This window comes from Peromyscus californicus, unplaced genomic scaffold, assembly GCF_007827085.1.
Source record: "Peromyscus californicus insignis strain IS unplaced genomic scaffold, ASM782708v3 Scaffold_8__1_contigs__length_139910024, whole genome shotgun sequence".
Lineage (NCBI taxonomy): Eukaryota > Metazoa > Chordata > Mammalia > Rodentia > Cricetidae > Peromyscus > Peromyscus californicus.
The window spans coordinates 41,283,995-41,307,844 of record NW_026294606.1 but is presented as its reverse complement, the minus strand read 5'-3'; the positions used below and the strand labels follow the sequence as shown (position 1 = coordinate 41,307,844).

The following is a 23,850-nucleotide window of genomic DNA, read 5'->3' as shown; positions in this document are numbered from 1 at the left end:
TTAAGCATTCAGGCTTTTGAGCAGCAGTTCAGCTGAGATTCATTTGGATAAGGACTCAGAGGCTTCCAGTTTGAGAAAACAGGATCAGCTGAGGAACTGGCGAGGTGAGGTAGCTGTGGCTTGTTCTGCTTCTCTGATCTTCCAGCATTCACCCCAAAAACTGGCCTCAGGTTTGATTTTATTAATAAGAAGTTTTTAAGAGTCATACTATAATTATGTATAGGAAATTTTAAAAAAATGAATTGTAGATCCCATCATTAACAAGTAGAAACTCATCAATATGAAGGTTTACCAAATATTTTTTAAAGATGTTTTAAGATAAAATATATTTTATAGTCCTCATCAAACAAGTGAAACATAATGCCAGAAGATTAGTTTTGTTCCTATGTGTATTATTATTGTTTTTTACAATAATAGCCAATGCATCAGGTAATGTATCAGAAGCCTTTTGGACTTTATGATTATCCATAGTGTTGGATCCTGCAACATCTAATAGACAACACTACCCTTCTGCAAAATGATGTCAATTCATCTAATAGATGAACAAGGCATATTCTGTTTTGTCACCAATAAATGTCTCTTCTTTTCCATAGACTTACCTATAGACCCATGCCCCAAAGCTTGGATCTGACCACTAATTTTTCCAAGGCATCAGGGCTTCAGGGCAGCAGCAGGACAGAACAGCTGAAGAGTTCAGACTGTAGGTTGTGTTCCCGGAAGAAGGGCAGAAGAGGGGAGGTGCTGAGGGGCAGGCCCTGCTCTTTCAAGACTCCTGACTTGCGGTCTGTCTCTGAGGGCCATGCACAACCAAGATCTGCAATGCAAGGAACCTGGGACGGAAACAGAAAGACCTAGGGTCTGATACCCACATCCCAGGCAGTGGGGGAAAGAAGAGCTGTAAAGACACTTGTCGGACAGCACCTGGACTGGCTTTAGATTTCCGATGCCATGACGAAACACAGCAATAATGACTTCAGACTGAATGCACTGAGGCTACTGTGGCTAGAGCGCCTGTACCAGCACGTGTACCAGCACATGTACCAGCACATGTACCAGCACGTGCCTGCTTAGCTGACACAATCTCTCATGTTTTACAAACTATCTTCTCAAACATCTTCCAGTATTAGCAGGAATATTTAAGGATAATGACTTTGTAGAAAAGGAATGATTCATATTTTCAGCCCTGTTCACAAAACAACACAGGAGAGTGAGCAGATTTTCTACTAAATGTTATGTTTAAGTTCCATTTCACAGGGATAAAATTATTGCCAATGGTGAGAACTAGTGAATCATTATTAAATCAAGCAAGTTCTTTACCTTTTGATAACTTTATCACTGAAATGGAGCAGAACTAAAATTGGATTTATGATACCATATTGTCACACATCTGCTCCAGAGGTGGATGATACTTGAAAAGTACCTCCCTGGAACTATATGAAATTACTTAGTTCTACTGAGAAACAAATGTGATAGTTAAGACAAGATCCTAAAATGTGTTTGGTATAGATAAAAAGTTGTGCAACTGTGTTAACATGTATAATAAAGTGATAAAGATTCAGGAGATGAATAGTATTTGTGAAGTAGTATTTAAATATGAAATACCAGCCGGGCGGTGGTGGCGCACGCCTTTAATCCCAGCACTCGGGAGGCAGAGCCAGGCGGATCTCTGTGAGTTCGAGGCCAGTCTGGGCTACCAAGTGAGTTCCAGGAGAGGCGCAAAGCTACACAGAGAAACCCTGTCTCGAAAAACCAAAAAAAAAAAAAAAAAATGAAATACCTGGATGCTAAATTCATATATACTAAATATACTTAGTATATGGAGTGCCCAAATTCAGCCACACAGTGGTGATATCCATTCTGGATCTATGTACTTTTAGCTACCAAACCACAAATAAAACCCGAGAGTATTCTAGAGGTTGTGTTGAGCCACAGCTGTGCCCTGGTCTGTTTGCCTGCCGACTCAAATGAAGAGGCCTGGTCACTGGCCTAGCTGCTTTCGAATTTGTCCAAACTGGGACCTTTATCTTCTTCACCAGTGAAGAAGCCTGATGCAGCAGTAAGAAAAATGAGACAGAGGTGTTGCTGCATGTTGTAATTAAGGACACTCCGGGGATGAAATCAGATAGTCACCCAGGAATTCAAGACCAGCTTTGGCTAAAAAATTGAGTTCAAGGCCAGCTGGGGGTACGTGAGACCCCCACCTCAAAAATACATACATAAATCTCCTTGCTCCACCTTAACCTTTGCTGTACTATTTAAATTTGGATTAATTTCTCATAATTTATTTATGCATGAGTATCTGTACACGTGGAAGTGGGAGTCAGAAGGAAGGCAGCAGATGTCCTGGAATCGGAGGGTGCCAGGAGGTGAACTCGTGCTCAAGAGCAGTTAGTGCTCTCGGCCACTAAGACTTCTCTCTAGTGCTAAATGGAGGTAACATTTTGCATTTCAGTTTTATCCAAGTAGTTATGGCATTTTAGGCCTTACCTAGTAGTGGTTCACTTCATAAACCGTGGTTGGGCTTTGTCGTACAGTTTGGGTTTCCATTTTCAAGAAAGATGAGAATACTGGTGCTTCTATGAACAGTTGGATGCGGTTTAAAAAGTCATTAAACACATGTATAAGTCTTGCAAAATTCGAGAACCCTAAATACCTTTGTCAGAGACAAGAACGACCCCCTCAGCGAAAATATTGGCTATCAGAAACAATGTTGCAGGTCTTTAGAAGATTAAGTGGGTGGCCCTGAAAAGGGCCTTTAGAGAGAGTAAAGTGGGAGCCGAGCAGCTCAGCCGCCGAAGCCGTAGAGCGTGCGCCCCTGGCGCTTGAGCGCGTAGACCACGTCCATGGCCGTGACGGTCTTGCGCTTGGCGTGCTCCGTGTAGGTGACGGCGTCGCGGATCACGTTCTCCAGGAACACCTTCAGCACCCCGCGGGTCTCCTCGTAGATGAGGCCGGAGATGCGCTTGACGCCGCCACGCCGGGCCAGGCGGCGGATGGCGGGCTTGGTGATGCCCTGGATGTTGTCGCGCAGGACCTTGCGGTGGCGCTTGGCGCCGCCCTTGCCCAGGCCCTTCCCGCCTTTGCCGCGGCCAGACATGGTCACACACCAGAGGGAGCTGACAGCTGAGACGCTGACGCCTCAGCCGAGCGCCGGCTTTTATAGGGCAGGCGGCGGACCGAACTGAGAACCTGCGGGAGGAGGCGGGAAGTTGCTCCCGCCGCCGTGGGGGAGGGGAAGGCTTGAGAAGAAAAAAAAAAAAAAAAGGCGCCTCTTGTTTCCTCGTCTGTGCTTCCTAATGGAACTAGCTCTTCTTCCCCTGTTTCCAGTTTGAAGAACTGAGCGCAGTCAATTCGCTGACCTTGTGCGAAATACGAAAAGCCGAGCGGCCGCTGACAACCCGTTACCCCGTCCAGAGAGAAGCCCGCAGGCAGCCGCGAGGGTGCTCCGGCGTCAGTGCACACTTTCTAAGGCGCAGCCCGGGCTGGGAATTACCTTCTTTCCCTCATCTACAAGTGACTACATTTCAGTTTTACTTAATATACTTAGGGTTATACTAATATTTCTATCTTAACTATATTAAATTTAAGCTTTACCTCTATATAAATTTCATCAAATTGCAAATCTCATTTCTTCTCAAATATTTTCAATTTAATTGGCTTTCACCAATATTTCAAAGATATACAAATGCTTTTGTGCAGTTTGAATAAAATCTTTGAGGCTTGTCGTTCTTCTGTGACTGCTGTGTACATTACTCCCTGTACAGTACAAGTATAATGAAAATGCTTTTTTTTAAAAAAAAATCTCCTGAAACATTTTTCCCTTAACTTCTGAGTTAGGATCTGTCAAGAGAAGTCCTGGAAGGACTGAGGCTGTGTCTTCAAAGGCTGCGGGACTAGAACTAAGGTGATGTGGAGAGTTAGGGCCCAGACCGAACAGACAGGTTGGAATGTTATAGGGCCATAGGCTGGCTGTCTCATCTTGCCTGGTTTTAAGCCCCTGAATGTGGTTGACCACCTTTGTGTCCAAACTAACACCCTGTGACTAATAGATGAAAACCATTTGCAGCCTTAACATAGCAGACCACTTGCTTCCACCAACCCAAAGTCTAAGAATGTCATCAGATACAACCAATGTGTGTCCTGGTGGCTGGTGGCTGATTGACAGTAGACATGTGTCCAGTGCTCCTGAAAGGGTCACATTTGAACTGGAACTCTTGCCTATGAATTTTCCTGTTTCAACTGCCAGGGTAAACAGTCTCAGCAAGGCCCAGTTACACAGCCTGGACCTGAGCAACGAGCTGTGAGTTCCAATCAAATTTATCCACCAAGCAATCAGTAATGAAAGCTTTCCATATTGCAGAGCTGTGGCCCTCATTTGCATGAACAGAGTAGAGTGGAACTGGGCTGGAACTTTGTGCAAATAAAGCCAACTCTTTCTTCAAACACACTTTACTCTTATGTGTAAGGATGTACATTTGCAAGCTAGTTGTTGAAGTAATCTACAACACGTGGCTTTTTTTTAATTTGCATTTACACTAAAATTTAAACCACTATTTAAAAGGCCTCAGATTCACAGTCATCCTGAGCCCTGCCATTGCAGACCTGACTATCAGACTAGCTAAATGACAAACAGTTTCCCCTAAAAGTTTTACAAAAGATTTGCATTTATTGCATATTTGTAGTTCCAATTCAGAACCTAAAGAACTCTTACTTTGAAATTTTTTTTTAACTTTTTCTTTTGATTTATTTAGCTTTATGTGTATGAATGTTTTGCCTGCGTGTATGTAACTATATATGTACATGTGTCCCTGGTGCTCACAGAAGCCAGAATAAAGCATCAGATCTCCAGGAACTGAAATAGTTGTGAGCTACCATGTGGGTGTGAGGACTGAACCCAGGTTCTCTGAAAGAGCCACAAATGCTCGGAAACCTTGAGCCATCCGCCCAGGCCACCGCTCCACCCTTCCTTTTTAAATAAAGAGATGGTTGTATCCAGGGAGGTGAAGGCTTTGCAGGTAGAGAACTGGAGGATGCGACAATGGGCAATACCAGGAACTGAAGGAACATTTCCTAGGTGTGTATAAGGGGTGTGTGTGTGTGTGTGTGTGTGTGTGTGTGTGTGTGTGTGTGTGTACAAACATGCATGAGAGTGAATACATACTTGCAAGTGTGTATGTGTGTAGGGGTGGTGACCCAAAGTCAGAAAGGTAGGCAGGAGACAAATCATGAAGAATCTTAGGGTTGCATGAGACAGAGGTGAGAAGATCCCATCACTGGAATGGCACATTAAGAGCTTATCGTCTCCACTCAGGTTTTCAATGGAAAAAAAACAACACAGACTACCCTGATGAAAACCAAGTTTGTTGAGAGCCAGAGTGAATGCTGCAGGCAAGCACACGGCTATGAAATCCAGGGAAGAGATGGAGCTGGCTTGAGCCCAAATGTTGGCACTTCTCTATAGGTGTTCTGGAGGTATGCTCACAGCTCTGCTTTCGCTGAAGAAGGCCGAGTCTCATAAAAGAAAATTAACAAGAATACGTGGAAGATCTGGGGTTTCTTATTCCTCTGAGTTTCACATTTGAACACCGTCTAACATGAAGAAGATCGTGAGCACAGAATCCCGAGGCAGGCTGGGAGATCCAACAGAATGTCTAACTTTTTTAGTGTGGTCTTCTGCTAGTCCTCACGCTCTACGTGTGCAGGAACGATGTCTTTTGCTCATTCCATCTAACTGGAGTTTGGAAGAGGACACCACAGGCAGTACTCAACCTATGAGATGAATAGAAAATAAGGTCTTCAATTCTAGCTCCTCTCTGCCCCTTATCTTTTTTTATTCAAGTGTCAATTTGGTGTCTCGGGGTATGCCTCAATGACAGAACAGGATGTGTAAAACACCCCACCCCACCCCACTCCCCTCCCACCCTCCTCCTCACGCCCCCCCCCCCCCCCCCCCCCCCCCCAGCTGGATGTGAGGTCCTAGGAACTAAACTGGTCCTCTTGCAAGATCAGCAATTCTTCTTAACCACTAGGCCATTTCTCCAGCACCCTAAATGACTCTAAATTGTAACTACTACCAATATATACTTCAAGTAGTATTCAGATAAAATACAATTCTAGTGACAGATTTAGTACATCATTATTTAAACCTTTTCTTTCTAGAGTTGCTCTTCCGACTAACTTCTATGAACTCAGGATAAATATAAAAGCACTGAATTTGTGCATCTTCTGAATAAGTTTCTAAGTCCTTTGGCAGCAGAGACTGATTTTTTTTTTCTTTAATTTTGTATTACGGTTTATGTACTCCAGGATGTTTCAGAACTCGAATCTCTCACCTTAGACCCCTTTAAAGCCTGTCTCCACAATGGGCTTGTTTTTCCCATGTACCTTCCAAGGCTCAGTAACAACCCATGAAATACTTGCCTAAGATACTTAGAATTTCCTTATGTAAAGTGAAACTAAATTTAAAAAAAGATAAAGTTGCACTGACCTAAGGGTTTTTAAATTTTTTTTTAAAGTACGTCTATTTAACAGTTTCAAGTCCTCCTGAAAATGCAATGGCAATGTGTGACTAGAGGGATGTAAGCAACAATCTTACTAGCAAACTTGGTATTCGTCATGTAATGCTACACAGGGACTTACACAACGTGATTTATTGCCAAATTCCTATCAGTCACTAGTCCCTTGAGATCTGTAATGAAACTTCGCCCTAGTTTTAGCACAAATTGGTAGCAAGTAGCAAGTGCTCACTCCCAGTCTTAACTAGGTAACGAAACTAGGATCGAGTTCGCTTACGTTTGTAAATGTCCACCTAGAAGTGATTACAGGACCAACGACCATTTTAAGCACAACAGCTCCTCCCAGTGTTCTTGTAGGTGGCTCTGAAAAGAGCCTTTGGTCTGACTTCTTTAAGTGGATTTGGTCAAATGCCTCATTTTCCCTTGGCCTTGTGGTGGCTCTCGGTCTTCTTGGGCAGCAGCACCGCCTGGATGTTGGGCAGGACGCCGCCCTGCGCGATGGTCACGCGGCCCAGCAGCTTGTTGAGCTCCTCGTCGTTGCGGATGGCCAGCTGCAGGTGGCGCGGGATGATGCGCGTCTTCTTGTTGTCGCGGGCCGCGTTGCCAGCCAGCTCCAGGATCTCGGCCGTCAGGTACTCCAGCACGGCCGCCAGGTAGACCGGGGCGCCGGCGCCCACCCGCTCCGAGTAGTTGCCCTTGCGGAGGAGCCGGTGCACGCGGCCCACGGGGAACTGCAGGCCGGCGCGGGACGAGCGGGTCTTGGCCTTGGCGCGAGCCTTGCCGCCCTGCTTGCCGCGTCCAGACATGGTAGAAAACTGACTGTCACAAACTGCTCAGTCAGTAACGAGAAAGCCACACTGGCGCTATTTATACTCGACGCAGGGCGCGAAAACGAAGCGATTTCATTGGTTACATATAGAAGTTTCACCTAAACCAATAGCATCGTGGTTTCGAAAAACACTTGCTTTGATTGGACAGTTCGTGAATGACGTCTTCTATTCGCGATCAGCATAGCCACAAGTCTGTTTAAAAACCAGCCAGTGCACACTAAGTCCCGACTCTTACTTGCTTTTTACTTTCTTTGTTTCTCTCTTGTTCATCGCTATGCCCGAGCCTGCGAAGTCCGCCCCCGCCCCGAAGAAGGGCTCCAAGAAGGCCGTGACCAAGGCCCAGAAGAAGGACGGCAAGAAGCGCAAGCGCAGCCGCAAGGAGAGCTACTCGGTGTACGTGTACAAGGTGCTGAAGCAGGTGCACCCCGACACGGGCATCTCGTCCAAGGCCATGGGCATCATGAACTCGTTCGTCAACGACATCTTCGAGCGCATCGCGGGTGAGGCGTCGCGCCTGGCGCACTACAACAAGCGCTCGACCATCACGTCCCGGGAGATCCAGACGGCCGTGCGCCTGCTGCTGCCCGGGGAGCTGGCCAAGCACGCCGTGTCCGAGGGCACCAAGGCCGTCACCAAGTACACCAGCTCCAAGTGAGCGGCGGCCCTCACCGTAACCCAAAGGCTCTTTTCAGAGCCACCCACAGTTTCGTACGAAATAGCTGTTACATGCATCAATCATTTGTAGTGTGATCTGGCCTGGGAGGTAATATAAAGTAACGTGCAAAGAGATAAGGTATGAAATATGTGTTTGGACTGTCAGTCCTTTTTTTTTAACAAACCCCCCTTGGGCAAGCTTTTCTGGAAGTGCACCCAATTCTCAGACTTTAAACGTGGGCGTTTCACTGGCATTCGGATCTTCTCAAAGTCAACTTTTAATTCCTCCTAACTGGGGAGCGTACTTTGTAACCACAGATCTGCAGTACTGTGTGGATAAGGTTGTGAATAGTGACGGGTACGCAAACGAACGGTACCTGGGAGCTCTGTAAAAAAGAGTATTCCCCAGAGAGGCAGGCCATCTGCAAGGCTGTGTGATTTCAATGTCCGTCCTCACAAATCCAGCAGCAAGAGTCTTAACCTGAAGACTTCTCAGAGCCACTCACTCAACTGGTAGGATGTGGCACTTTATTGTGAGTTGTTAACGTTTCTTAGAAAGTTGTTAGTTATAACCATCCGGAGGTTGTCATTCGGAGAAAGATTTAGTAAAGCTACTGAGTACTTAGTAATGAAGCGTTAACGCCTTGCACACTCAAGTTTTCCTGGTCTTTGAAAGAACCTGTGCACAAGTTACACGTATTGCTCAGTTTTAATGTTTGCTTGAGTGCAGTGGGATTTATGTATGTTTGGTTGGTTTCCCCCTTGGGCTTTGTTTTACCAAAAGTGAAACTAACCAAAAGAAAGTCTGCCCATCTCAAAGAATCTTTGCTACATAGTGGCTTCACTGGCCAATCCAGGCGCTGCGCGGGCAATTTAAAAATCACGCGCCAAATTTTACTTGTATCTGTCTTTATCCCAAGTGGGGCCCTGCCTTCACCGCGGCATTCGCTTCCCCGCCATTCATACGATTCTTCCCTGTTCATTTTTCTTGTCTGTTTCTGACACATGGAAGAGACTTAGAAGGAAAAATCCGAAGGCTTTTGCCTGCTATTCCCTGTATTCACCTTGAGTAATCAAAATAGACTTTTCAGTTTCAATATGCAGTAACAAAATTGAAACATTCAAAAAAATCTTTACCTGTAATCCACATGAAACCACTTCTACAAAAAGTTTATTTTGCTCAGTTCTTTTGGGTGGTACATTTTATATGATTAGGGTATTCTAGTGACTCCAGGCTGTTTTCTTAAGAATAGACTACAAACACAAGCAACAGGAGATAGGTTTTGTTTTTTGTTTTTTGTGGTTTTGTTTTGTTTTTTTTTTGTTTTGTTTTGTTTAGGAACAATGGTATTCTTTCAGACAAACTAACAGAAATAAACATGGTAAAAGAAATGCATTAATTGAAGTAAATTAGCACAATGCATGTCATACAAAGAAGAAAATGGCTGAAATAAAGTATTTCAGAGTCATATCTCAGGAGGTTCACAAACAATGGCATTTAATAAAACCAAAACCAAATTACTTAATTTTGAAGTTCACTTAGAAATGTGTGATTACAAATTGATAAATGAAGATGTAAAACTATTAGACAAAGACTGCTTTAGTGACAGAGGAAAGCACAGAGACTCTGAAATCCTTTTGGGGGACCAGTAGTTTGGCCTGGGGTGTCTCACATAATTTGCTTTACATTTTAGGTGTGTGTTTCCTCTAGCCAGTTTATCAGATACTACATGGTAGCATAGATACAGTACAGAGATGAAGGATCCTGTGTCAAAACCATTCTAAGCCTCATTAAAAATAGAAAAATCTATGAGAACCTAGTTTCTCTAGGTGTTTGTATTTTCTTTTAGAAAGAGGAGGAAGGAAGAATAATGAAGTTCTAACAGAGGCCAGTAACAAGGCTCATGGTTTCAAGTTTGGGCTAAAATTAAGTGAGAAAGATCAAAAGATCGGGTCACAAAGACCATGGACACCAAAATGAGGAACAGCCAAAGACAGCTGTATTCTTAGCCATATTATACTGTTGCAGCTCTGGTTACAAAACACAGAGCGTGTAGATACCAACCTGTAACGTTGGCTTTTTTCTTACTGGACGAAGAGTAGCTTTTTATATGTTAGCAATTGGACCTTTTCCCAGAAGATAAATGAAAAAAACAGGACACCTGGCCAAGGAAATACTTGTTGGCGTGTTCTGTCCTAACCCTGCAAACATCCTCTTATTTTCAAGGATTGTCTGGCAAGTGTATTGTCCTGGTCTGACATCAGTTCAGCAAGTCTCATTCACGTCTCCTTTTATTTATTGTATACAAATTATATATATTGAGATTGATACTGTTAGGAAATGCTGTATGTATTTTTTTTATCTTATTCAGGATATTGTACTTAGACAGTTCATTTAACAATATAATGCAATTTGCTAGTCCTTGAATGATATTATTACCAACTATTAGGATATAAAGAAATGAAAGTTAGTAGTTAGACATTACAATCAAACTTGTAGTCATATTAGGTATGTTTTCAAGGTCAAGCAGAGATATATTAGATATTGAGGTCTTCTTCAAACCCTTCAGAGATCTATAGAATATGGCATTTAAAATGTTTTAAATATTTTCAAAAATATTTTAAGTAGAAATCAGATTCCCTAATGGTATTACACAGGATGTAATTTTCCTTGGTTTAAGCAATTTAAGCAATAGGATAAAAGATTGGATGAACACCTTCCTTTGAAATTTCCTTTTGTTCAGTTTAAGTTTAACCACTAAGCTCTTTACTCAATTAGGTGCATGAGAACATACATTTATGCAATTTCCATGATGTTTAATTTACATATAATTAAAACACCTAATAAATTTTATGTTATACAGATCATAGTATTATTTTTCATGGCTTTTTCTTTTCATTATTACTTACTGTAATATTGATTAGTTCTCTCTGGAAATACGTCTGCAGAAGACCTTAATATATACTTGTTTATATTCATGGTTGCAATTTATTAAGTGAATAGTCTTATGCAGCTGGTATGATTAACAGTAATTTACACATTTCTTTTTAGTTTTACAAGACAGGGTTTCTTTGTGTAGCCTTAGAACTAGTTATGTAGACCAGGCTGTCCTCAAACTCAGAGACACACCTGTCTCTGCATCCTAAATGCTGGGATTACAGGCATGCACCACTACCTGGCAAAATTTGTATATGTAAGTATAACAACTTTGCTGTTTATTTAAGTACTATTAATCATAAACCTGAAGATATTAGTTATTTTCAGTATACTAAAAATAATGACTGATTTTATATCATTTACCTTCATATATTCTGCTAAAGGCACATAATTCATTGTGCTTCAGACATACTCATTCTTAACTAGCTTCCTACATTTGTTATATTTTGGAGGATGCTAATCAATTTCACACAATGTGCTAAGGTACTCTGACCTATTATAAATTAGATTTGAAAAATAAGTATATTAATTTGAAAATCAGTCAAACATGGCTGTGTATTTATAATTCTGGAACAATAATATTATTTTAAAGAGTTGACACCCTTGTTTCAATATTGAATACTATAGCATTTCAGGGACAATAGATTGACACTGGAATATTGTCAGAAGTGCTCCTATATTTATCAAAGTTCACTGAGGTGTATCCATTCTTACATTACTGCCAAAGCCCTTCTTTACCACAGGTAGGCTACACTGCCTCTCTATATCTCTTAATCTGCCCCCCTCCTATCAAACTGATTCTCAAATGCTGCCAATCTTGTAACAGCTCACTTAGGTTTGCAACATGTCTCACCCTACATTATTCAAAGCTTAAATATGTAAAAGTGACTTGCTAGGAATGGTGGGAGAGCTTAGATTTTTCTTAATTACCAGATTTCATTGTCCCTTGGTAATAATTAAACTGGAGTATTTTTCATATTTTCTTCTGCTTATCCCCATAGTATTATTGCACTCTGTATTAGATTTTTACCAATGTAAAAAGATAAGTCAGTGGAACAGTTGAACAGGAAGAACAATGTATTTTGGCTCATGGATGTAGAGGGCTTAGACTATGGTCACTTGGCCCAGTGCACTTGGGCAGAACATCCTGCTGGCAGTGTATATGAGAAGAGAGCTGTTCACTTCATGGTATATAGGGAAACAGAGTGAGAGGTGACAGACAGGGGAATGATATAGTGACTAAGTTCCTCCAGTTATGTCCCATTTCCTAAAGTATGTTTTATAACTTCCCAAAGCAGTGCCACCAGTATGGGATCAGACACTGAAAGTAGGAGGTTTGAGGGAAGAATTGTCTTCAGTCAATAACACAATGACTTCTACAACAGAGCATATTAGTTGTCTGATTACCATTCAATAATTAGCTTAAAGTGTAGTGAAGCAAAACTACTAGGCTTCCTGTTTCTTACAAGTCTCTAGGTTTACTAAGAGGTCCCTTTAGTCTGTGTTATCTTGTAAGGACTTGAATAATTTCCCATGGACTCAGTCACACATCTCTGTTCTCTGCCAACACAATAGGCATATCTGTAACCCCAGTCCTGTATCCTGAAGGGCTTTTATTGTCCATGGGTTAAACTAGGTTTTTCAATATACTAGACAACAGCTATACCAGCACACAGTGTTCACTTATTTGTGTGTTGTTATTTGTGATATTCTTAATTAAGATGTTATCATATTCCCTTGGTATACATAAGCCACATAGAACTCTAACACACAGGAAAAACGGAAATAAACCCAATTCTTCTGAAAAAGTAGTGGGAAAACCACAACACCACACTTGGATTACAGCTACAGCAGGATCTGTATAAAGTTGCTTCCTAGAAATAGAAATCACTTTGCCTACTCCTTCCATTCATTCAAGATTTACAGGATGGAGTGTTACACTTATAGTGTACGACAGTACTTACAGGCTTCCAGTGTAGAGCAAGGGCTTTCTCTTTAATGGTGATAATCTTGAAAATTCCTGCCTCTGTTTCAGTACTTGAGTGCCATCTGAAACTACCCAGTGCTATTTTTCTCAACAAACCATGGACTTTGGATTTTTTATTTTATCTCACTTGTTACTCTATTTTTACTGAAGACCCGAATGATTCATCAGTAGTAACCATCCAATAGAATCAATATTTTGTCTAAGAAATCAGCCCATTTCTTTTTCATTCTGCCTCACTCAATAAGAAAGATTTTGTACCAAAATATCACACAAATGACCTCTAGCTTAATTTTTCTAGGGGATTATTTACCAGTGAACTCCTATGACCTTGACCTCAACTGTATGCATTACCATTGACCATCTCATCTTCCAGGTCCTGCAGGCATAGCTGAGTAAGCTGTGCGTACAGCTTCTGTGACTTTTGCCATCTAAAGTCCTGATATCTTCCACATTCTTCCAAAAGACATTTCCAAGTCCTTTAAAGCAACAAAATCACTTTTGAAGTATGATTTTTTTAATACTAACTTGCTTCTCTGTTGCTATGATTAAATTCTCTAACCAAAAGCAACTCAGGTAATGAATGGGTTTATTTGGTTGATATCCCCAGGACACAGTCCATCATTACAGGAGCTTAGGATACAAGCTTAAGCTAATAACTGAAGGCAAAACCACATGGAAACATGGTCTCCTGGCTTACTGTCTTGCTTTGTCACTGTCTCATGCTCAACTAGCTCTCTTGTACACCAGAGTCCAACTTGCTTAGAGATACTGTCACCCCCAGTGGAGGAATGTTTCCACATCAGTCATCAATCAACATAGTCTCTCACAGTTATTGCAACCAAGCAGTATGATCTGGTCAAGCCATCAATTGAGGCTCCCTCAGATGACTCTAGCCTATGTCATGTTGATAGTTGAAGCAAACTAGGACATACAGACAATATATGAATAGAGTATTTTAAAAATCCAAAACTAATGTATTAGCCATATAAACCACTGAAGTACCAAAATCCTAAAGAAGGATGATAGCAAAAACTGGACAACACAGATATGCCAAGAAATAAGCAAAGGAAAGATTCTGTGATCAAGTGGAGAAAAACAAAACAGTTTCTCCACAGATAGTCCCCAAACCAACAAAAACTTTAGGAACTCATAACAATACAGTAAATTTTCAGAATACAAAAATAGGTGAATGTCTATCATTTTCAGAGAAACTAAAATACAATTAGGTTATAATTAATAAAATTAATTAGATAATAATTAATAAAATAATCAAACTGATGGCACTACTGATAAAGGGAGACACCAGGCAGACCTATACATATAACACTGTCTTTTAAACAAGAACTACAAGATTATAATCAAAATCAAAACCAAAGAAATCACTGGCCAACACCCACCCTCTGTACTCCAGTTCTCTCCATTGCCAACAGAAGAAAATGGGTTGGGAGCGGAGTGCTGTGTCACCAAAATGGGAGGGCTTTGTTTAATGCGTTCTGATGTGTCAACATTGTAGAAAATAGTTTTGACTGCTAAATACTATTCCCTCATGGTAAAGAAAATGATGTCTGATAGGATCACTTAGAAATCATTTTGTTTTCTATGATTGATGATTGAAAGAAAGTCTACATTACAGTAAAGAATTGAAAACTTTTAAAAACAGATGCAAGATGACATTTTAAAGAATCATTGTATGATTTGTATTATATAGCATACAAAGCAACTAGTTTTGCTCTAATTGCTTTATAAGTCACAGGACCTTTTGAAAACAATTATCCCCAGTTTTATGTGTCTATTTGGGTATGTGAGAGAATGTATTCCATGAGTTATAGGTGACACACCAGCAAAGAGGGTGTCAGATCCCCTGGATATGGAGTAGCAGGTGGTTATGAGCCTCCCAATTTGGGTGTTAGTATCTGAATACAATCATCCCCAAGAAGAATACTTGCTAAGTGACCTGCCCAGCCCTCGCTGTACTTTTTATCCAATAAGCTAAAAGATTTTTACAGATTAACCATGACAACAGCAAGCAAAAATAACCCAAATAAAGAAGAGTAAATAAAGAATCCCTGGGAAATTGATGCATTAGTGTTAAGATGTTGCATATGCAGGCAAGGCACTGCCCACCACCCACTGAACCCCTTTAAGCCTGTTCAAATATCTCAGACTGCACAAAGCACACTTCCCAACCCTGACTCCATATCCTGGTCTACAACTTTGGAAAAAGACTTTGGCTATACCAAGTAACAGGTAGGTCACATCCCCTTTTTGTTTAACCATATTTTGTTACATAATGTTGAATATAGCTGCTTAAAATTTTTTTTTATCTTGGGATTTTTCTTTCTAGACTATTAAAAATAGCAAAAAAAAAAACCAAGCAAATAATCAATATAAACACTAAAGCATAGGGAGAGCTTGCAATCTTAACTTGATCAAGTGGATTTAACTTCCCCAAGGCACCAGCAATACCCTCCAATAACTTATCACCAGATAGTCCATGTAATTGCTCTGCAAACATGTAATATCAAACAGTAATTTCAATATTTCCTGATTCATAGTACCATGATTTAATAAATGTTTTTAACCATATCCCAAGAAGTAACATAGAAATTAGTCACATTTCAATCACATCTGTGGTGATATTTTATTTGTGCTCTAACAAATAAAACTTATCTGAGGATCAGAGGACAGAGCCAGCCATAGAGGTTGACATAGATTAAACATAGAAGCCAAACAGTGGTAGCACACACACCTTTAATCCTATCACTTAGGTGGCTGAGATCTGTCTGGATCTCTGTGAGTTCAAGGCCACACTGGAAACAGACCCAGGCATGGTGGCACACACCTTTAATCCCAGGAAGTGATGGCAGGAAGCAGAAAGGCATATAAGGTGTGAGAACTGGGAACTATAGGCTTTTAAGCTTTTAGACTTTTAGCAGCAGTTCAGCTGAAATCCATCTGAGTGAAGACTCAGAAGCTTTCAGTTTGAGGATCCGTGGAAACAGGATAGGATGAGGAGTTGTCGAGGTGAGGTTGGCTGTGGCTTGTTCTGTTTCTTTGATCTTTCAGAACTCACCCCAATATCTGGCTCTAGTTTTTTTTTTTTATTAATAAGACTGTTTAGCAATTTGTCTTACACACATCTTAATAACAATCTTTGTAAGCGAAAAGCTTGGTCACCAAACCTAATCACGACTGATTCTAAGTCAGTGATTTCAGCATGTAATATACTATCTATACGTCTTTGAGTATTCCATAATTTTTCTGAATAAGAATGCCATTTTTAATGTAATATACATTTTGAATGCTTTGATGTAGGGCTACTCCAGCAGCAACAGAAATGGGAGCAATGGCAATAGTTCCCAACACAACGTCAATAATTAGTCATTTTCTTCGTTTGATCCACTGTATCGTAAAGCATAGACACAGAGGGAGCATCTTCCTAGCTTGACCCATCTAGGCATGCAAACACCAATCCGAAATCAAAGCACATAAATGCTCTGGGAGCTCAGTTAACGGGAGTACTAGTGTTTAAACACGTCTATAAGGAACAACTGAACAAGACACAGATCCTTCAGATTGGTCCTAAGTGATTTCTCCAATCATGAAAATAAGGAAGATTAACACATGCCATACTATTATGTGATACTTTTTTTTTAAAAGAGAAAGTCTCATTGTTAGAAACATTTTTCCATATATCTTCTTTTCAGGTCCAAATGTTACCTAATGCTGTTGTTAATTTCCAAATATGTTCTTGAGTAGCTCCTCTCTCCATATGAGGATAGGAGGGAGCATCCTGCCCCCCATACCATACTGACTCCTCAGACCCATTACTATAGGTGCTGATGGTATAGTTATTACACAACTATCTTAATTCTTTGCCTTTCCATTTGGTACAAGCAGAAAGCTACAGGGCTCCAGTCTATGACACTACCATAGGAAGTATCAATAAGAACTCATACTTCTGGTCCTCTACATTGATTCCGTTCACTTAACTCTGAGACAGACAACAGGAGTATGGCAAGGGGGAAAATGAGCTGGAATGAGCGGATGATTAGTAATGTTTCCTTTAAACACCTTAGCTATCAAAATGAACACATTTTCTTCCCTTCATTTTTTTTGTTCCATTACGAATAATAGATAACCATCCCCTAGATGTAACTTCCAAGCAATGAACTTCATGCCCAATACAAATAGGAAGTTCTTCCACTGACATTTCATAAGATGAATTCAAATTTAAACCCCCTTCATTGGGAAACAAAGAACCTCTATTGTCAATCTCTTAGAACCCAATTAGAGGATCACAAGAACGTGATGACGAAGAACGTTCTCTCTTTGCCCCATCTACTGCGAGAATGAAGACCATTCTCAGCAATCAGACTGTCAACATTCCAGAAAATGTAAACATCACTCTGAAGGGGTGCACAGTCATTGTGAAGGGCTCCAGAGGAACTCTCTGGAGGGACTTCAATCACATCAATGTAGAGCTGAGTCTCCTCAGGAAGAAGAAGAAGAGGCTCCGGGTTGACAAATGGTGGGGAAAGGAACTGGCAACTGTCCGGAACACCTGCAGTCACGTTCAGAACATGATCAAGGGTGTTACACTGGGCTTCTGCTACAAGATGAGGTCTGTGTATGCCCACTTCCCCAACAACATCGTTACTCAGGAGAATGGGTCTTTGGTTGAAATCTGAAATTTCTTGGGTGAAAAATACATCCGCAGGGTTCAGATGAGGACAGGTGTTGCTTGTTCTGTCTCTCAAGCCCAAAGGATGAATCAATCCTTGAAGGAAATGATATTGAACTTGTTTCAAATTCAGCAGCTCTGATTCAGCATGCCACAACAGCTCAAAACAAGGATATCAGAAAGTTTTTGGATGATATCTGTGTGTCTGAAAAGGGAACAGTGCAGCAGGCTAATGAGTGAGACCTGAGTTACCAAGCTCCAGAAACAAGATTCTGCATTTAAGGACGATTTGGGGTGTCTTTGGGGACAATAAAAGACTTGAATTTAAAAAAAAAAAAAACAATTAGAGTCATCAGTATAAATTGGAATAGCATGAACCCCCAATGCACCACTCAGTTTAAGTGAGAATTTTTAGAAATGTAAACCCAGTAAGAGAAATTCTTTGCCTCACTTGAACAGTAGTGCTCACTAACATGGCCAAGAACAAAGTTTCAGGCATTTTATTTTGCCCCAGCTTATGAACTATCTTTTCCTACAGTGGCTAATTTTTTCCGCTGCCTCCAGGTAGGAAAGGTACAATTCATTGAGGAAAGTAGTGGTTTTGCAATTGTTTGGGATGTCTGACCCAAAGTCAGATGAGCTGTTTTGTTAAGTAGGCGAATCGCAGTCAAACCATGGTCGCGTGCCCATCTCTCAATTTCAGTGGTCTTTCTGGGATCCAGTGATCACCTGAATCTGTGCAAGCATATCCATGCACTTTCCCCATTTTATAACATTTTCCTTTTTCTATTGCAAAGTCTTCCCTTTTATACCAAACAGGTTGTAATATATTACACTCAATACGTTCTCCAATGCTAGATTGCCAATGAATTTTATCTGGCATGAGATCATTGTCTTTACAATTCAAAAAATTTAAAATAAATAATGAGTCTAATATGATGTTCCTAGAGTTAAGCATTGTCTTTCCCCCTTTGTTTAATTAACATTGCCTTTAATGTTCTGTTAGAACTCTCAATGATGTCCTGCCCTTGAGGATTATAGGAAATACTCGGAATATGTTTAATATTCCAATATTGTAAAAAAAACTCTTTAAGTTTTTGTCACACATGAACTTGAACATTAATAATTTTAATTTTTAGAGGAGTACCCATGGTATTAAAAGCTTCTTTTAAATGTAGTATAACGGATAAAAACCTTTCCATTACTTAATGTAGTAGCCCATTGAAATGCTGAAAATGTATCAATAGAATGATGCATACATTGCAACTTCAAAAACTTTAATGTGTATTACATCCAGTTGCCATATTTCATTTGATGTATTACCTCTGGGATTGTTACCAGAAGGCAATCTAGGCCAATGAAAAGTTTGACAAGTTTCACAATGTGAAGTTATTACTTTTGCCATTCTTTGAGATACAGGAAATTTTCGTTTTAAAGCTCTCTGGTTAGCTTGTGTATCTGCATGAAACATAATAGCTTCAGATACAAGGATATAATTGATATGCATTGATTAAAGAATCTGTGAATTGATTAGCATTGGCCATAGGGCCCGGGACACTGGTGTGTGCTCTGATGTGCATAATATAATGGGGATTAATGTGATGTACTAATAGTTGCTATAACTGTGAGGAACACAATATAATCATACTACATTAACTTATAACCAATTACTTGCCTTTTAAGAGCTTTTAAAACCTGGCTTTGTATTTGCTCATTAGGGACTGCCCTTCCATAGGGGTGAAGCCAATAGCCATGTTTCTTAACTTGTTTAGACAACTGTGGGAAAGTTTCTAGTTTTACAAGTTCTTAAGTAAGGCTCTGAGCAATTGCATATATTGGTCTTGAATTGACAGGGAATTTCCTGAGTTCCAGAAAGTGTTTGGAGTATCTAAACATGGTTTCATGTGTGGAATTAGTATCAGGAGTGCTGAGAGTTCTGTTCCTTTAGAGAACCCGAACAGCTTCTATAAGGTGTGTCGACTGCTAGGCCTATCCTTTCAGTTTTTACCCTTTACCAGCTCTATGGAACCTTATAAAACCTTCCAGTAGAATCATCTAAAGGGGCTGGAGAGATGGCTCAGCAGTTAAGAGCACTGGCTGCTCTTCCAAAGGACCAGGGTTCAAATCCTAGCACTCACATGGCAACTCACAACTATCTGTAACTCCAGTTCGAGGGGATCAGACACACTCACACAGGCATATATGCAGGGAAGACACCAATAAACATTTTTTGAAAATTTAAAAATCATCATCTGCTGTAGTTGGAAGATTTCCTGTGACCCGCCCAGTCCACAGCTGCTCAGACCCAAGTAAACACATAGAGTGCTCAGCCATTAGCTCAGGCTTCCTACTGACTAGCTCCTACACTTAAACTCAGCCCATTTCTGTTAATCTATATGTCGCCACATTTTCCGTGGCTTTACCTGTGTGCCATTACATGCTGCTCCCTGGATGGCGGACTGACATCTCCTGACTCAGCCTTCCTCTTCCCAGAATTCTCCTTATCTGCTTATCCTGCCTGGCTACTGGCCAATCTGCGTTTTATTAAACCAGTGTACAAAAGCATTATCCCACAACAATATGCTCCTGTCTCAAACTTACTGATCCCTGCCCTGCTTCTGGGGTTTTATGTGCTACATGTCCTGTTCTGAATCTGCCCATCTGCTTCTTCCTCACCACAGGAACCCTGGAGTTGCCTTAAGCATGTTGTGAACAGTAATCCTGAGAGTCTTTACCAGGTCTATCTATCCAGTCCCCTGGCTGGAATGCCTCACTTCCTGCAGATAGTACCAAAAGATGACTCACCCAGCTTCTTGATGTACCCCTGCAAACTTAGTGGTAACGTATTAGTGAGATTTCCTATCCCTGTGACTGTGGGGCGTTTACCCACCAACCCCACAGCTCCCCAGAGTTTTCCTGAGTGTGAGAAGCAGGAAATATTAGATAGAAGGATTTATATTCTGGAGATAAACAGATAGAAAATAAAGGACAGCCTCGCGAGGGCCTGGAACCTATTCCAATGAGCCTGTCTCTGCCCCAGGGTTTTTATAGAGACGCCAAGGGGTGGAGCAAAAGACCTCCTCCCCCAGCACAGCCAAGTGCAGACCATCCCAGACACCTGCACTCAGGCCCGTGGTCCTAATCATCCTCTCTATGCGGACCTGCTGGGTAAAGCCACGAGGAACCTGAAAACGGGCTCCCACAGGTGACAAAATACCTAAGAAGAGCAATCAGGAAGGAAGGGTTTATGTCAGCTCCTGATCTGAAGGGACGCGGTCCATCACACAGGGATGCCATGTTAACCATCCTGGCAGGGGAAGAGACCCTCCTTTCCGACATCAGGCTACATGAGCGATGGGAATTCCACCTGAATTATAGTTCCCCCCTGAGAATCTCATGCTGGGAGAAGGAAGATGTTAAAGCCTTGATACCAGCTGGAGAAGGTACTTGCCTCCTCAGAAGAGGTTTCAAATAGTTCTGACAATTTATCAGGCAACCTTGCAGGAACAATGGGACTTGAGATAATGATGGACCAGTGTTGGGTGGGACATGCCTTGATCAGAGCTACCTAGTCATGCATATCCCTTCCCTTCTGATATAAGCTCATGTCAGGACCCAAAAGAAAAATATAAAGATCACTGAACCTCCTTATTTGTTCCTCTTCCGATTGGGGACACATTGAACAAATCCCTTTTCTCTGCTATTCTCTAAGCCTGTCTCCTTAGTCAGCCATCATGTTGAGAATGGGTGGCCATGCCCAGCTTGCTGTAGCCCAGGTTTAACTGTTTAACACTCCAATACTAAACACGGCATTGGGAATATGAAGTAGCTGTCACATCCCGCATCCATACCAAGAAGCAAAAAGATGCGTGCTGGCATTCATCTTGTTTCCTTGTTTTCATTACTATTCAGTCTAGGACCCGGACCAAGCTTGAGTTGGTCCAACCCACATTGCAGCTTTGTCTTCCCTCCTCAGGCAAATGCTAGCAACCCCATCACAGACCCACACAGGGGTGGGTCTCCCGTGTGATTCCAAGTGCAATTGCTCTGAAGATGAACAGGAACCACAAGAACAACATAGACGTTGCCTTGATGTCCTTTAAGCACAGTGCTAGGAGCTCTGTTGGAAGGCACAGGACTGAAAGGCTCTAACATGCTTAGATGACCGAGTGGCAGTTTACTAAATCAACTTAAAACACAGAGCAAAAAACAGCTTGAGGCACAGATGGGTTAGATGGGCCAGCTCCCGGAGTCGGTGGAATCTAACAGATCTGCTCTGCCTTACTTGCATAGTGACTTTAGAGAGAGACAAGATGAGCAGACCTGACCACTGTTGGGAGTGTCAGTTTGTCTACTGAATAGGTAAGGTGTTCTTTTTGTCCTTCTCTTCTCCCCCTCCTCCTCCTCCTCCTCCGTCACCCTAAACACCCTTATTCCCTCCTTCTCTACCTCTTCAACATACAGTGCATGCTACCCTGGAACTAGCTACATAGCCCTAACTGGCCTTAATCTCATGATTCTCCTGTTCAGACAACCGAGTACAGGAATTAGAGGCCTGTACCACCATGCCCAGATTATATCATTTTCAGTACAAATTTAGGGTATCCCCAGATTGTGTGTGTTTTAAAAGTCTATGACTAGTTAATGCTTGAGTGTGTCCTGTGACTGTCAGTTCTATTTAGTGTTTCCACTTTGTGCCTGAGCATTAGCTGTCTCTTGATGCCAAGGCCCTTCTGTCTGTATCAGACTACACATGCTCTATTTACAATTACCTGTGCTCTAAGCACACATGCTCTATTTACTAATTACCTGTGCTCTAAGCACACATGCTCTGTTTACTAAGTACCTGTGCTCTAAGGACACATGCTCTATTTACTAATTATCTGTGCCCTAAGGACACATGCTCTGTTTACTAATTACCTGTGCTCTAAGCACACATACTCTATTTACTAAGTACCTGTGCTCTAAGCACACATACTCTGTTTACTAAGTACTTATTTATACTTAAAATATCTGAAGTGGTTTTGCCTATAACTTACTAACTAAAACCATATTTATTTTTATAACAGAATTGTGACAAAACCAAGAATAATGGCACATACCTTTAATCCCAGCAGTCTAGAGGCAGAGGCAAGTGTATCTCTGAGTTCAAGGTTAGTCTGGCCTACATAGTGAGAACTCGTCTCAATAAACAAAAAAACTTAACAAAAAAAAAAGTGACTTCAAATCTAAAGGCATGCTACAATATAAAAATCACTACGTAATGGTGTGATTTTTCACATAACATTTTATTATTTGTACATATGTAAAAGTTTCTAGGTTACATGTACAGTGAATTTTATCATTTTAAATAACAGAGTCAAAGCTGTACAGTTCTGTTCTTACATACATGAAGATTTAGCAGTCGGCTAAAGGGCCTGTTATGATGTCTTCACAAACATTTTGTAATGGTGACACATTTGAGAATTATAGAAATGAAAAAAAGTTTGTTAGAGATTTGAATTCATTTTTGCTTTTTTAAAAATTAACAGCCACGGCTAGGCAGTGGTGGCACACGCCTTTAATCCCAGCACTTGGGAGGCAGAGCCAGGCAGATCTCTGTGAATTTGAGGCCAGCCTGGTCTGCAGAGTGAGATCCAGACAGGTACCAAAAGTACACAGACAAACCCTGTCTCGGACAAATAAATAAATAAATAAATAAATAAATAAATAAATAAATAAAATAACAGCCAAAACAAATGGGTTTCATGATAGCATTTTCATACATGCATATCATTGTTCCTAAATGCCGTCCCCCTTAATATATGCTTTCCCCCTTTTTCTCTGGGAGTGCCTTAGACACTGTTCTGTTGCTGTGGATAGACACCACAACCAAGGAAAATTATCAAAGAAAGCATTTACTTGGGGGATTGCTTACAATTTCAGAAGGCAAGTAAGTCCATGACCATATGGTGGGAAGCATGGCAGCAGGCAGGCAGGCATGGCCCTGGAGGAGTAGCTGAGAGCTCACTCACATCTAATCAACAAGGAAGGGGTGGGGGTGGGGGGCAGAGAGAGAGAGGGGGGGGGGGAGAAAGACTGGGCTTGGCTTGGGGTTTTGAAACCTCAAAGCCCACCCCCAGTGACACACTCCTCCAACAAGGCCACACCTCCTAATCCTTCCCAGAACAGTAAATAGGGACCAAACCTGAGAGTACATGAGCCTATGGGAGCCATAGTCATTCAAACCACCACAGAGAGGA

The 23,850-nt window shown here is 41.3% G+C and overlaps 3 protein-coding genes and 1 pseudogene across 3 annotated transcripts in view; 2 read left to right on the top strand and 2 right to left on the bottom strand.

Annotated features, from left to right (window-relative positions):
• Positions 1-2,331: 2,331 nt before the first annotated feature.
• Positions 2,332-23,850, bottom strand: part of LOC128103270 (uncharacterized) — a 74,495-nt gene continuing 52,976 nt past the window's right edge. The window contains exon 5 of the mRNA XM_052727491.1: positions 2,332-3,116. Coding sequence (XP_052583451.1) covers positions 2,786-3,116 — 331 coding nt within the window. The 3' untranslated portion in view covers positions 2,332-2,785. The remainder of the gene's footprint in view (positions 3,117-23,850) is intronic.
• Positions 4,325-7,372, bottom strand: LOC128103261 (histone H2A type 1-B). The gene is made up of 2 exons (XM_052727482.1): positions 6,793-7,372; positions 4,325-5,769 (listed from the first exon to the last, which is right to left on the bottom strand). The coding sequence occupies exon 1, from the start codon at positions 7,319-7,321 to the stop codon at positions 6,929-6,931; it is 393 nt and encodes a 130-aa protein (XP_052583442.1). The 5' UTR covers positions 7,322-7,372; the 3' UTR covers positions 4,325-5,769; positions 6,793-6,928.
• Positions 7,613-8,037, top strand: LOC128103267 (histone H2B type 1-C/E/F/G/I). Its single transcript, XM_052727487.1, has one exon. The coding sequence runs from the start codon at positions 7,620-7,622 to the stop codon at positions 7,998-8,000; it is 381 nt and encodes a 126-aa protein (XP_052583447.1). The 5' UTR covers positions 7,613-7,619; the 3' UTR covers positions 8,001-8,037.
• Positions 17,277-17,848, top strand: LOC128103258 (60S ribosomal protein L9-like; annotated as a pseudogene).

Excerpts from the sequence above, each read along its gene's own strand:
- LOC128103261 (XM_052727482.1), bottom strand. The coding sequence starts at position 7,321 with ATGTCTGGACGCGGCAAGCAGGGCGGCAAGGCTCGCGCCAAGGCCAAG.
- LOC128103267 (XM_052727487.1), top strand. The coding sequence starts at position 7,620 with ATGCCCGAGCCTGCGAAGTCCGCCCCCGCCCCGAAGAAGGGCTCCAAG.